Raw genomic sequence first — 13,706 nt, 5'->3', positions numbered from 1 at the left:
AGATATTATTAAGCCTCTTTTCCATAGAGAACAAATAATCCCTGAGTACACCATTTCATAAGAAATCTTAATCATATGCAATAGGGATGCCTGGGTGGCTCAGTGGTTGAGCATCTGCCTTTGGCTCAGAGCATGATCCCGGGGTCCTGGGATCGAGTCCCGCATCAGGCTCCCCACATGGAGTCTGCTTCTCCCTCTGCCTGTCTCTGCCTCTCTCTCTTCGTGTCTCTCATGAATAAGTAAGTTTTTTTAAAAAAAAATCATACGCAAAAATTTAAATATCAGTAAATGAATTCACATCTTGAGGAAAGTATTCCTCAAGATTTGTTTCATTTATGCTGAAATAAATTCTTCAGCCAAGGGAAGAGTATTTATCTCAGTGTAAATTTCACTGCAAATGTATACTTTTAAATATTCAAATTATTCAGATGACTGTCTTTTTTCTTTCAAGTAAAATTTTCCTTCTTTTTTTTTTGTTTCAAATTTTTATTTAAATTCCAGCTAGTTAACATATAGTGTAATATTAGTTTCAGGAATAGAATTTAGTGATTCATCACTTCCGTACAATACCCAGGGCTCATCCTAACAAGTGCCCTCCTTATTCTCCATTACCCATTTAACTCATCCCTGCTCACCTCCCCTCCAGCAACCCTCAGTTTGTTCTAATTAAGAGAACTCTCTGTTTTATGGTTTACCTCTCTCTTTTTTCCCCTATGCACATCTGTTTTGTTTCTTAAATTTCACACATTCATGAAATCATACGGTATTTGTCTTTCTCTGACTGACCTATGGTGCTTAGCATAATACACTCTAGCCCCATCTATGTCATTGAAAATAGCAAAATTTCATTCTTTTTGATGACTGAGTAATTTTTCATATTTTCTTTATCCATTCATCGGTTGATGGACATTTAGGCTATTCCCATAACTTGAGTATTGTTGATAGTGCTGCTATAAACATCAAGCGTGCATGTGTCCATTTGACTCAGAATTTTTGTATCCTTTAGGTAAATACCTAATCGTACAATTGCTGGATCATAGGGTAGCTCTATTTTTAACTTTTTGATCAACCTCTACACTGTTTTCCAGGGTGGCTGCACCAGTTTGCACTCTCACCAATAGTATAAGAGGGTTGCCCTTTCTCCACATCCTTGCTAACATCTGTCGTTTCCTGTGTTGTTAATTTTAGCTATTCTGAGATGTGTGAGGTGGTGTCTCATTGTGGTTTTGATTTGCATTTCCCTGATGGTCAGTGATGTTGAGCACCTTTTCATGTTTCTGTTAGCCTTCTGGATGTCTACTTTGGAAAAGTGTCTATTCATGTCTTCTGCCCATTTGTTAATTGTATTATTTGTTTCTTGGGTGTTGAGTTTGATATGTTCTTTATAGATTTTGGATGCTAACCCTTTACTAGATATGTCATTTGCAAATATCTTCTCCTATTCTGTAAGCTGCCTTTAGCTTTATTGATTGTTTTCATTGTGCAGAAACTTTTTATCTTGATGAAGTCCTAAGAGTTTATTTTTGCTTTTTTTCTCCCCTTGCCTCTGGTGACATGTTTACTAAGAAGTTGCAATGGCTGTGGTCAAAGAGGTTGCTGCCTGTGTTCTCTTCTAAGACTTTGATGGTTTCCTGTCTCGCATTTAGGTCTTCCATCCATTTTGAATTTATTTTTGTGTGTGGTGTAAGAAAGTGGTCCAGTTTCATCCTTCTGCATGTTGCACAGTCCAGTTTTCTCAACACCATCTGTTGAGGAGACTGTCTTTTTTTCCTTTGGATATTCTTTCCTGCTTTGTCAAATATTAATTGACCATATAGTTGTGGGTCCATTTCTGGGTTTTCTATTCTGTTCTATTGGTCAATGTGTCTGTTTTTGTGCCAGAACCATACTGTCTTGGACTAAAGATAGCCTTGTGTTATGACTTGAGATCCAGATTTGTGATACGTTCAGCTTTGGTTTTCTTTTTCAAGATTATATTTGCTATTTAGTGTCTTTTGTGGCTTCATACAAATTTTAGGATTGTTTGTTCAATCTCTGAAAAACACTTGATATTTTAATAGGGATTGTATTAAATGTTTAAATTGCTTTTAGCAATATTTGTTCTTCCAATCAATGATCATGGAATGTTTTTCCATTTCTTTGTGTCATCTTCAATTCCTTTACTCTTAAAAGTATATAACACTTACTTCTTTTGTTTATTCCTAGATATCTTATGTTTTTTGGTGCAATTATAAATTGGATCATTTCCTTGATTTCTCTTTCTGCTCCTTCATTATTGGTGTATAGAAATGCCACAGATTTCTCTATGTTGATTTTGTATCCTGCAACTTTACTGAATTCATTTATCAGTTCTAGAAATTTTTTGGTGGAGTCCCTCAGATTTTCTACACAGAGTATCATATCATCTGTTGCTGATTTGGATGCCTTTTATTTGTTTTTGTTATCTGATCATGGAGGCTAGGATTTCCAGTACTATGTTAAATAACAGTGGTGAAAGTGGACATCCCTGTCTTGTTCCTGACCATAGAATAGTAGTTTTGTTTTTCTCCATTGAGGATTATACTTGCTGCTTGTCTTTTGTATTTGGCCTTTATGATATTGAGGTAGGTTCATTCTCACCCTACTTTGTTGGGGGATTTATCAAAAATGGATGCTGTACTTTGTCAAATGGTTTTTCTGCATCTATTGATGGGGCCATATGATTCTTATCCTTTCTTTTATTAATGTGATTTATTTGTGAATATTAAACAACTCTTGCAGTCCAGTAATAAATGCTACTTGATTGTGCTGAATGATTCTTTTAATATACTGTTGGATTCTATTTGCTAGTATTTTATTGAGAATTTTTGTATCCATGTCCCCTATTTTTCTTTATAAAAGATAACTATCTCATTGTAGGTATGCCTTAGCAATTATGTTTGTCTTGCATTGTTCATGTTGAAATCATAATTCAAATACATTGTACTTTCTTTAGACCTAACCAGATGTTGTGAATTTGACCTTCCCAACTGTACATGTAGCTCAGAGTATTAAGATTATTCTTATGTAAAATTTAAATCTAAATGAAGGAGGTTAATATTGTAAAATGGCATGATTTCTCAAATGGAATATTAAAAACAAAAACACCCTTGCACTAAAGGATTATAGTTCTGTGTCCTACCCTTTTATTTTATTTATATTGCTACCTTTTAAATTTTATTTCTGAAGTAGTTATATTTTTATTTACTCAAACCAAAATGGATTAAATTAACAAATATTTGCTTTTTTAAAAATTGGAAAAGAGGGGGGGATGGTGCTTCCAGTTGTGTCTTGAGTAAGTGAAATCTATTACATTTTGAAAAATAATGTCACAGAATTTTAAAATTTATATTTTACTTTTAGATGTAAAATATCTAAAAGAAGAAGATGCAAATCGCAAGACTTTCACTGTCAGCAGCACACTGGATTTCCGAGTGGACCGGAGCGATGATGGCGTGACTGTGATCTGCAGAGTAGACCATGAATCCCTCAATGCCACCCCTCAGGTGGCCATGCAGGTGCTAGAAATACACTGTAAGTAAATGCTACTCCCTTTATAGTTATCACAGCAGGAGCAAATCTCTTCACTTACATTTAAAATCATTTCAAAATATCCTAAAGTACCACCTATGTGCAGCAAAAACAGCAAAATGAAGTACAACTACTCTCCCTGGTATTAATCACATTCAGAGGAAAGTAGTTATTGACTGAATATCATTCTTGACAAGGAAGAGAAATAAAGGAAATATCCTTATTAAAAGTTAAAACTTCTAAATGTGTTCCACATGGTGACATGATACATGTATATGCATATGGGTAGGGTAGGAAGAGTAGTTATTTTGACAGAGTCCATGAGGGTGGCGGAATCTGAGAGTGCCTTGATGGACCTTACCGTATGAAAGAAACTTTGTTATGCATGAATGTGTTGTCCTATCTGCCCATCTGTGCTTTTAAAATTAGACAGTTTTTTACCTTCTATATGAGATATCCTAAGTCTTTATAAATATAGCGGCATATCCATTATGTTTTCATCATCAACTTCATTACTGACAAGTGATAGGAACAACATTAATTGGATGACTCTAGCGGGCCAATGGCAGTGCTAAATGTTTTGCTGGCAGTATTTCATCTTACGTCTCATGTTAGGGCAACAGCACAAACACCTGATGGGTAGTTTTCCTCTTTAGTCATAGTTTATGGATGAAGACATTGAAGATTATAGTGATTGAGTCATTTGGCCAAGTTCATACATCTAGCACATGGTAGACTCGTAATCATGATGTTTTTATTAGTTAGCAAGGCCCTGGAATATAAGAGGTGATCTAGAAATATTTATCCAATAAAAATAAATCAAGTGAAATATATAAGATAAAGTTGAAAAAAGTGGAGTCCAAGAATTACATTTCTGAATTGTATCACTTCATTTTTTTTAAATATTGGAAATTGTTTGTGATAAAGTTATAGTTTGAGTTTAGAATTTGTGTTATAAAATTACATTAAATCCTAAAAATTTAAATCTAAGTACTGGTCTTTTAATAGCCTCACTGCATTTTGTTTTTATTTTTTACAAGAACCTATTAAGTACCTACTATAAAACAATCATAATTTTAGGCACTGGCATAATATAAGTGACAAAAAATAACAAAACAAATTGAGATTAGCATAGTGTCAAGATTACCACCACCACCACCAGTGACAGACTCCAGTTCTCTTACAGCATCCGTTCTAGGTAGGAATGACAGCATAGCAAAATAAATAAAACCAACATATAGCAGACTATGTACAAAGAAATAATAAAGCAGAAATGATAAGGAGTACAATTTGAGAAACGGGAATGGAGTTCAAGGAAAGTGTACATGTGTTAGTATATAACATATATATAATGTATTTATAAACATATATTGTATTACATATCATGTTAAATTATATTACATATTGTATTATCATAAATGTATTTATATGTAAATATACAAATATTATATATTTTTAAATAAATATTAGAAAGACCAGAGTAGAAGGAAAACTGGAGAGTATTTATGAGATCAGATCAGAGAAGTACCAGGAAGACCAAACTTATTTTTTCAATTTTTGATAGAGAAATGTCAATAGGATTATGATTTTAATTATTGCTCACTGTTTTAATTATTCTTAGTTTAATAGTAAGTGAAATTACTGTAATATTTTAAGTACTTTTGATTATATTAAGTTAGCTTCATTAATTTTCCTCTTGTTCTCATTGAAACAAATCTGCAACAAGCATATTTTAGGCCCCATACTGAGATTATCTTCAAATTTCAGCATTTATTTGCAGTGACACCTTGGTACAATTACTAAAACTGTTTGAGCTTTGATTATAAATTCGACAATTAGTTCTGCAAAGATCAAAGTAGACTATTTGTTTATGGCATTTGATAAAATTTCAGTGAATGCCACTTACCTTAGTTTAACCTGCTATACCACAAATACCCATAGCCTGGGTGGCTTATAAACCAAAGATGTTTATTTCTCACAGTTTTGGAGGCTGGAAGTTCAAGCTCAAGGAGCAGGTAATTGACTGCATCCTGGTTCATAGATGGCTGTCTCCCCTCCATGTCTGCACATGGCAGAAGGGGCCAAGGAGCTCTCTGGGGCTCTTTTGCAAGGGCACTAAACCCAGTCAGTCATCACCTTACCAAAGCCCTACCTGCTAATACATCACATTGAGAATTAGGTTTCAACATATGAATTTTAGAGGGACACAAACATTCAACCTATAGCACTTTCCCCTTTCTATTTCTTATTTTATCAACGTTCTTTCAAAATGTGGAAAGTTGTATAGTTTGGTATATTGAGAGGACCCAGGTTATCAACATTTGGCTTAAACTTTTTCACATATATAAAACAAAGGAAAATTTAAAATAGTAATTAACTACTAATTTAACTGTAATTTTCAACATATAATAAAAGAAAAAAATTAAGTCAGAAATATTAAAGGTCACCAGCTAATGATTACTCCCCAGAAATCCACCAATAGTCAAGCAAAATCAGATATATTTAGTTTGCTATGGCAAAGAAGAAGCATATCAGGTGAATCTCTGTGTATTGATAAGAAAGAGTATAAAGAGGGTTTCGACAGGATTTGGGTTTGCCCTGAATATTTTAAGAGGGTTCTGGATTAAATACTGTCAGTATTGGGGGCAAATCAAGAATGTGTACAGTGGTAACTTTTACCAAGAAAGCAAAATCATTAATGCAGAGTTAGATATGCTATTATAAAGATGCAGCAGTTAATCATGCTGATTTTTGTTGTTGTTGAGTGTCTTGATCTCTGTCTTGTTTCACACCTGGACGTGGAATAGACTTGCCTTTGTCTTCCTCCACCCCATAGTCGCAGAGTGGCTCTAGCTGATTATTGTTTAGATTCTAGAGAATTGTTTATGTTTGTTGAGAATATTTCAGCTTAGCTGTCAGATGCCAATTGTTAGCTGCCAAAGTTATTGTCACTTTTCTGGGAGTCTAAAATGGAGCTATTCTATATATAATTCCTGGGAATTTTTGCTGTTCACTATATCTCACTGTGCATTATTAAAGGAACTTTATGGAGGAAGGGAAATGAATTGTATCATTTTTTAGAAAGTTTTACATGAAAAATGTTACACTTGGTATCCAATTAAAAATAGCAACTCATTTTATTATCCTTGTTTAATATGTAAGTGGCTAGAAAGCAGAGACCATATATATTTAAATTATTTCTTTTAGAATCTAGCATACCACCATTCAAGTGTGTGAAGGTAATTAAAACTAACTGATGATAATGCTGAATGTTCCTTTAGGGATGCAGAACATTCCCCAGAGATGAAATGTGGAGTGGAGAATGGAGAGGGGGCATTTAGCAACAGTTTTCACTAAAATTAGAGCAAATTGAACAAATTGGGTGTGGTCTTCATGGCTCTGGGTAGATACACATGTGCAAAATGCATGATGTGGGAATTCTCATAGATGTAAGTGGGGGAAAATAGAAAGAACTGGAAAAAGAAGAAGGTGATTAGCCTAGAACTATTGGAACATAAATTTGTGGAAAAGTTTGATAAGAAATTAGAAGGAAGTGTTAAACATATAGTACAAAGAGCAAAAATTAAGTAGGAAGAATTATATTTCTAGGCCTATGTTTTAGCTCCATAACCCTGCGGTATACAATTTAGAAGGACTCAGCCTATAAAGTATGTCACAGCAACATATACTTCTTTATATAATGTTAATCATACATTTTAATTCCGCTATGGAGAAAAATAGTTTCTTTAAACTTGAAATTTAAGAAAATGTAGACTTCTCACTGTGAACCACAAATTCCTGCAGATTTCATACAACGAACACAGCATACTTTGTACCTGAGCTGTGGAAAATGCCATTCTCTTTTTTTTATAGATGGAAATTCTAATTCATCTTTCTATTTTTATTCAGATCTCTTTGAAAACAATAACTTTTTATTTGTCTGATTTAATTTTTAGAAGAACAGATTGTATAAGTCAGATTATCTGCTTGAACAGAAAGAAATATGCCCAAAACTCAGAAAAGGAGAAGATAACATTCATTTTCTATATGTGACACTGACAAGATTTCATAAAAAGTCAGCTGTTATTGAAAAGGAGAAACATAAGAGACAGATTAGTAAAATATTTTAGAATAATGAATGTTTTGAGAAAGCATTTAGTACTATGGCAGTGAATTGCCAATATTAATAAATAAGAAAGCAAATTTTAATTCTCTGCATGTTATGGTAAATTACATATAAAATATTCAATATTATATAAATTTTAGTATATGAATATATAAATATTTACTATATATAAAATTCATCAAATTATGAAATCTTATGCTATCATTAATATTAGTTTAGTATTTACCATTTGGGTAACAGTGTCATTCTTTGCTTATAAGTAAATGTTTCTCCATGCACATCATAAAATTAAGTCCCCATCTACTCAATCGTCCATAACCTCTCTAGCCCAGGTCAGTGTCTTTTAAATTGCCATGTGTTTGTTGTATTAATTATACTTCCACACTTGTCTATTTATTATAGAAAGCACTTGATTAAATGTTTCAGGCTATGTAGGTTTATGAGAACGATGAGTGTTACAAGTATATTTTTAAAGTAACATATCCCACTTGGCATCTCATTCGTGAAATGCTGATCATCTAATTCCCGGATCTGTCACAAATTATGTATGGTCCAGAGGTACAGAATGTAAAACGAGTCAGGAAAAAAGGTGCTAGGAGAACTTTTAGTTTAAATTTTCAAAAATTAAAATCAATTGTTATTTTGATTAACAAAATGCCACGTTTATGCCTGAGGATACTTTGGAAGGCGTTTTTAAGATTTCCAAATATTTCACAAAGCTCATGAAATGTATACTTGCTAGAATCATGAAGTAATCTATACTGCTTGGCAAAAAGATACCTTTATCTACATTAATAAAGGTGCAACCTCTATTTGAGATCCTGGTTTTTAATTGAAGTCTAATTGACATATAATATGTTATTGGTTTCAGGTATACATCATAGGGATTTGACATTTTTATATGTTACAAAATGATCACCATACGTTTAGTTACCATGTGTCACCATGCAAGGCAATTGAAATATTGCTGATTATAGTCCCTCTGCTGCATATTAAATCCCCAGAACATTTTTCCTTTATAACTGGGAGTTTGTACCTTTAAATCTCCTTCACGTATTTTACCCATCCCTCACTTCTTCTGCCTTCTGGTAACCTACAGTTTGTTTTCTCTATTGATGGGTCTATTTCTGTTTTGTTCATTTGTTTTGTTTTTTGATTTCACATATTTGTGAAAGTGAAAGCCTATGGTATTCTTTCTCTGGCTTATTTTACTTAGCATAATGCCTGTCAGTCTATCCATGTTGTTGTGAATGGCAAGATTTCATTCTTATTTATGGCTGAGTAATATTCCATTACACACACATACACACACACATACAGACACATCTTTATCCATTCTTCTAAGGACTCTTGGGTTGCCTTCATATCTTGCAACTATTGTAAATAATGCTGCAATGTACATAGGGAGTGCATATCTCTCTTCAGATTGGCATTTTGTTTTCTTTGAGTGGAATTGCTGGATCCTAGAGTAGTTCTAATTTTAATTTTTTGAGGAAATCCCATACTATTTTCTGTTGTGGCTGCTCCACTTTACTTTCCCATCAACAGTACATGAGGGTTATCTTTTCTCCGTGTTTTCACCACCACTTTTTATTTTCTGTCTTTTTTGATAATAGCCATTCTGATGGCCATGAGGTGACATGTCATTGTGATTCTGATTTGCATTTCCATGATGAGTGATATTGAGCATCTTTTCAGGTACTTGCTGGGCATCTATATGTCTTTTTCAGGAAAATGCATATTCAAGCCCTCTGTTCATTCTTTAAAGGGATTATTTGGTTTTCTTGATATTGAACTGTGTAAGTTCTTTACATATTTTGGATATTGACCCTTTATCAGATGTATGATTTGCAAATATCTTCTTCCATTTACTATGTTGCCTTTTCATTTTGTTGATGGCTTTCATTATGCAAACCTTTTTAGTTTGATGGAACCCACCCCCTTTTTCTAAATTTAGGTTTTTGTTGCCTTTGCCTGGGAAGATTGATTAAAAGCAAACAAAACATTGCATATATTGATGTCAAAAGCTTACTTCCCATGCTTTCTTCTAGGAGTTTTATGGTTTAGGTTCTACATTGAAATTACATCTTAAATTCATTTTCACATATGGTTGTCCAAAAGAGTTTTAAAGTTTTTCAGGAAGGATACATTACATTGCCCATAAGGATCTATTATTGACATGGAGTCATGAGATAATCTTTTTCTTTTGCAGATAAAAAATGTATTTTATTTAGTTCCTGTGATATTGAATAAAGTAATTGAATGACCAAATATTTTATGTGATCTGAATACAGGGATTCAATATATTATGAAAAAGTTTCTGTTATTAATAGAAGTAAAAATTTTTGTGTTATTAAATCTCAGCAAAGAATATATATTTGTGAACAGAGATTCCAAATTTTAACAAATATTAAATTCATATGTTAAACTAACACGACATATTCTCAACTGGCCTTTCCTAATCAAGCTCATTATGACATTCCTAATCAAACTTATTTTAGAAGCTTTAACATTATTTTAAGCACATAAATTAATTTCATAAAATAGTCAAGAATAGCCCCCAAATGATGGAATGTATGTATGGTACAGATGACAATGTAGCTTTTGCAGTTAATTTTAGGTCAATTTGATCAAGAATAAAAAGTAGAAAAGAAAATGAGGTAGAAATTATTTTGACAAATAAAACTGATATTGATAAAATAAGCATTAGTGATTAATATCCAATATGTTACTTTTGATTTAATAACATTCTGTTTTATAAATCTATTTTTAAATACAGCTCAAGGTTGATTCTTCCTTTTTTCTAAGACAGGGAATGGGGAGAGGGTAAGAAGGAGAAAGAGAGAGAGAGAGAGAGAGAATCTTAAGTAAGTGCCATGACCAGCACAGAGCCCAATGCAAGGCTCCATCTCACAACCTTGAGATCATGACTTGAGCTGAAATCAATAATCAGCTGCTCAGTTAACCAACTGATCCACCCAGGTGTCCCCAAGTTTGATTTTTCCAAAGTGACTACATATTTCACATCTCAATATTTTCAAATTGTTCTAGTTTTATTTTCTGTTTGAACTATAATACATGTACACACAGATGCACATTTCTAAGAGAAAAACATGCTGAGAAAACTATAATCAATTGCTGTATTGAACTTTATTGGAATAGCTCTTAATATATCAGAAATATTGTCATTACTATTTACTACCTGGATTCAAAAGACTTTCTTAATTAGTAGGGTTCATATTTAAGAGCAGTTTTTAGTCTATTAAAAAATTGAGCAGAAATTACAAAGTTCCAATTTAAACCATTATCCTACCCCCCCTCACATTTCCCCATTATTAACTTCGTGCATTATTGTGGTGCATAGATTACAGTTGATGAACTAATATTAATAGATTATTATTAGCTAAAGTCCATAATTTACATTAGCCTTCACAATTTAATTTGTATGATCTATAAGTTTTGACCAGTGTATTACATCCTGCAGCTGTGGTTACAATATCATACAAAATGCATTCACTGTCCTAAACCTCCTGTGTGCTTCACCACTGGATTACTCCTTCCCTCTCTTCAACTCCCTGGCCACCAGTGATCCATTAGCTAGCTGTATAGGTTTGCCTTTTCTAGGATGTCATATAGTTGGAATTATATAGCACATAGTCTATTCAGACTGTCTTCTTTCACTTAGCAATGCACCTTTAAGGTTCTGACAAGTCTTTTTGTGGTTTGATAGCACATTTATTTTTATGGCTAAATAATATTCTATTGTCTGGATATACCAGAGTTTATTTATCCATTCACCTATTGAAAAATATCTTAGTTGCTTCCAAATTCTGGCTTTTATGAATACAGCTACTATAAATATCTGTGCATGGGTTTCTGTTTGAACAGAAATTTTCAACTTCTTTGAGTAAATGACATTCAAATTTTAATTAGAATAAATTTTAGTGAAAGGCAAATAATTTTTTAAAAAGATTTTATTTATTTATTCATGAGAGACACACAGAGAGAGAGGCAGAGACACTGGCAGAGGGAGGAGCTGGCTCCCTGCAGGGAGCCCAATGTGGGACTCAATCCCAGGACTCCAGGATCAGGCCCTGAACTGAAGGCAGAGACTCAACTGAAGGCAGAGACTCAGGTGACTCCTGAGCCACCCAGGGATCCTGAAAGGCAAATAAATTCCTTGTGAAAAGAAGGGGAAACATATCTTAATGTTACTAAGACTAAAACATAAAATTTGAGAAAGTCTAAACATGTTTATCTTATAGTATAAATAGAATTGCTGGCAAGACCATATTTAGCTTTGTAATAAACTACAAATAATCTTGCAAAATGGCTATATCAATTTTCATTCCCACCAGCAAAGAATGAGTATCCCTGTTGCTCCATGTCCTCACTAGCATTTGGAGTTGTCAGTGTTTTGGATTTAGGCCATTCTAAACAGTGGAGTTTTCACATTTTAATTTGCAACTCCATAATAACATATGATGCTGAGCATTTTTTCATATGCTATTTTTCATGTGCATATCTTCTCTGGTGAGGTGTCTATTTAGATATTTGTCAGATTTCTCATTGTGTTGCTGTTTTTCTGGTTGAGTTTTAAGAGTTTTGTACATTTTGCATACCACTCATTTTTTACACTTATCCTTCGCAAAGACTTTGTTCATGGTCTTTTAATTTTCTCCAAGTGTGTTTCTTAAGAGCAAACATATTTAAGTAAAGTTCAACTTACCAATTTTTTTTCTCTTATGGATTATGTTTTTAGTGCTGTACCTTAAAAGCTGTCACTAAACCCAACATCAACTAGATTTCTCCAATATTAACTTCTAGAAGTTTTATAGCTTTGCAAATTGCATTCAGGTCTATGATATATTTGGAAGTAATTTTTGTGAAAGATGTAAGGTCTGTGCTTGAATTCTTTCTTTCTCTTTCTTCTTTCTTTCTCTTTCTTCTTTCTTTCTTTCTCTTTCTTTCTTTCTTTCTTTCTTTCTTTCTTTCTTTCTTTCTTTCTTTCTTTCATGGATGTCCAGTTGCTCCAGCATCTGTTAAACAGACTATTATTTCTCCATTGAATTGTCTTTGCTCCTCTGTTAAAGATCAGTTGGCTATATTTATGTGAAGTTCTTTTGGAGATCCCCATTCTATTCCTTGATCTATTTATTTTTGCTAATACTATGCTGTCAGGACCTGGATGGCTCAGTGGGTTAAGCAGCTGCCTTCAACTCAGGTCATAATCTCAGGGTTCTGGGATGGTGGCCTGTGTAGGGCTGGCTCCCTGCTCAGGGGGAAGTCTGCTTCTCCATCGACCCACTGCCCCTCCCCCCATTCGGTGCACACTCTCTCTCAAGTAAATACATAAAACTTTAAAAAAAATAAAACCATGTTGTCTTGATAACTGTAGACCTATAATGTCTTGAAGTGAGGTGGTATCAAGTCCTCAGATTTTCTTCATCTTCAGTATTATAATTTTATCTATATTTGTAAATTCATAATTAAAAATTGTTACAAACTTGCTATATTAATATTAAGGCAAATGTAATCATCAACCTATTAAGCTTTATTATATTAATCCTTGATATATCAGAAAGTATATAATTACCATTCACCATCTGGGTCTTAGAGACATGTTGTTTTTAGAGTTTTAGGTTTTAATTTAATTTTTGAATAATGCATAGATGTAATAATAAAGGAAGAGTGAAAAGCAACTTTACTAGACTCTTTAACAAGAGTTTAAATATAAGGGTGCCCGGCAGCTCAGTTGGTTAAATATCTGACTCTTGATCTCAGTTCAGGTTTTAATCTCAGGGTCGTAAATTCAAGCCCCATGTTGGGCTCCACACTGAGCATGGAACCTACTGAAAAATAATAATAAAGAGGGAGGGGCAAGATGGCAGAAGGGTAGGGTCCCCAAGTCGCCTGTCCCCACCAAATTACCGAGATAACCTTCAAATCACCCTGAAAATCTGTGAATTCGGCCTGAGATTTAAAGAGAGACCAGCTGGAGTGCTACAGTGAGAAGAGTTCGCGCTTCTAT

The 13,706-nt window shown here is 33.5% G+C and overlaps 1 protein-coding gene across 4 annotated transcripts in view; it reads left to right on the top strand.

The window, feature by feature from the left end:
- CADM2 (cell adhesion molecule 2) overlaps positions 1-13,706 on the top strand; it is a 1,060,955-nt gene that overhangs the window by 905,954 nt on the left and 141,295 nt on the right. For all 4 annotated transcript variants that reach the window (XM_077878754.1, XM_077878755.1, XM_077878756.1 and 1 more), the window contains one exon: positions 3,382-3,552. In XM_077878754.1, the coding sequence (XP_077734880.1) occupies positions 3,382-3,552 (171 nt within the window). The remainder of the gene's footprint in view (positions 1-3,381; positions 3,553-13,706) is intronic.

Source organism: Canis aureus, chromosome 30, assembly GCF_053574225.1.
Source record: "Canis aureus isolate CA01 chromosome 30, VMU_Caureus_v.1.0, whole genome shotgun sequence".
Lineage (NCBI taxonomy): Eukaryota > Metazoa > Chordata > Mammalia > Carnivora > Canidae > Canis > Canis aureus.
This window is presented reverse-complemented; position numbering and strand designations above follow the sequence as displayed.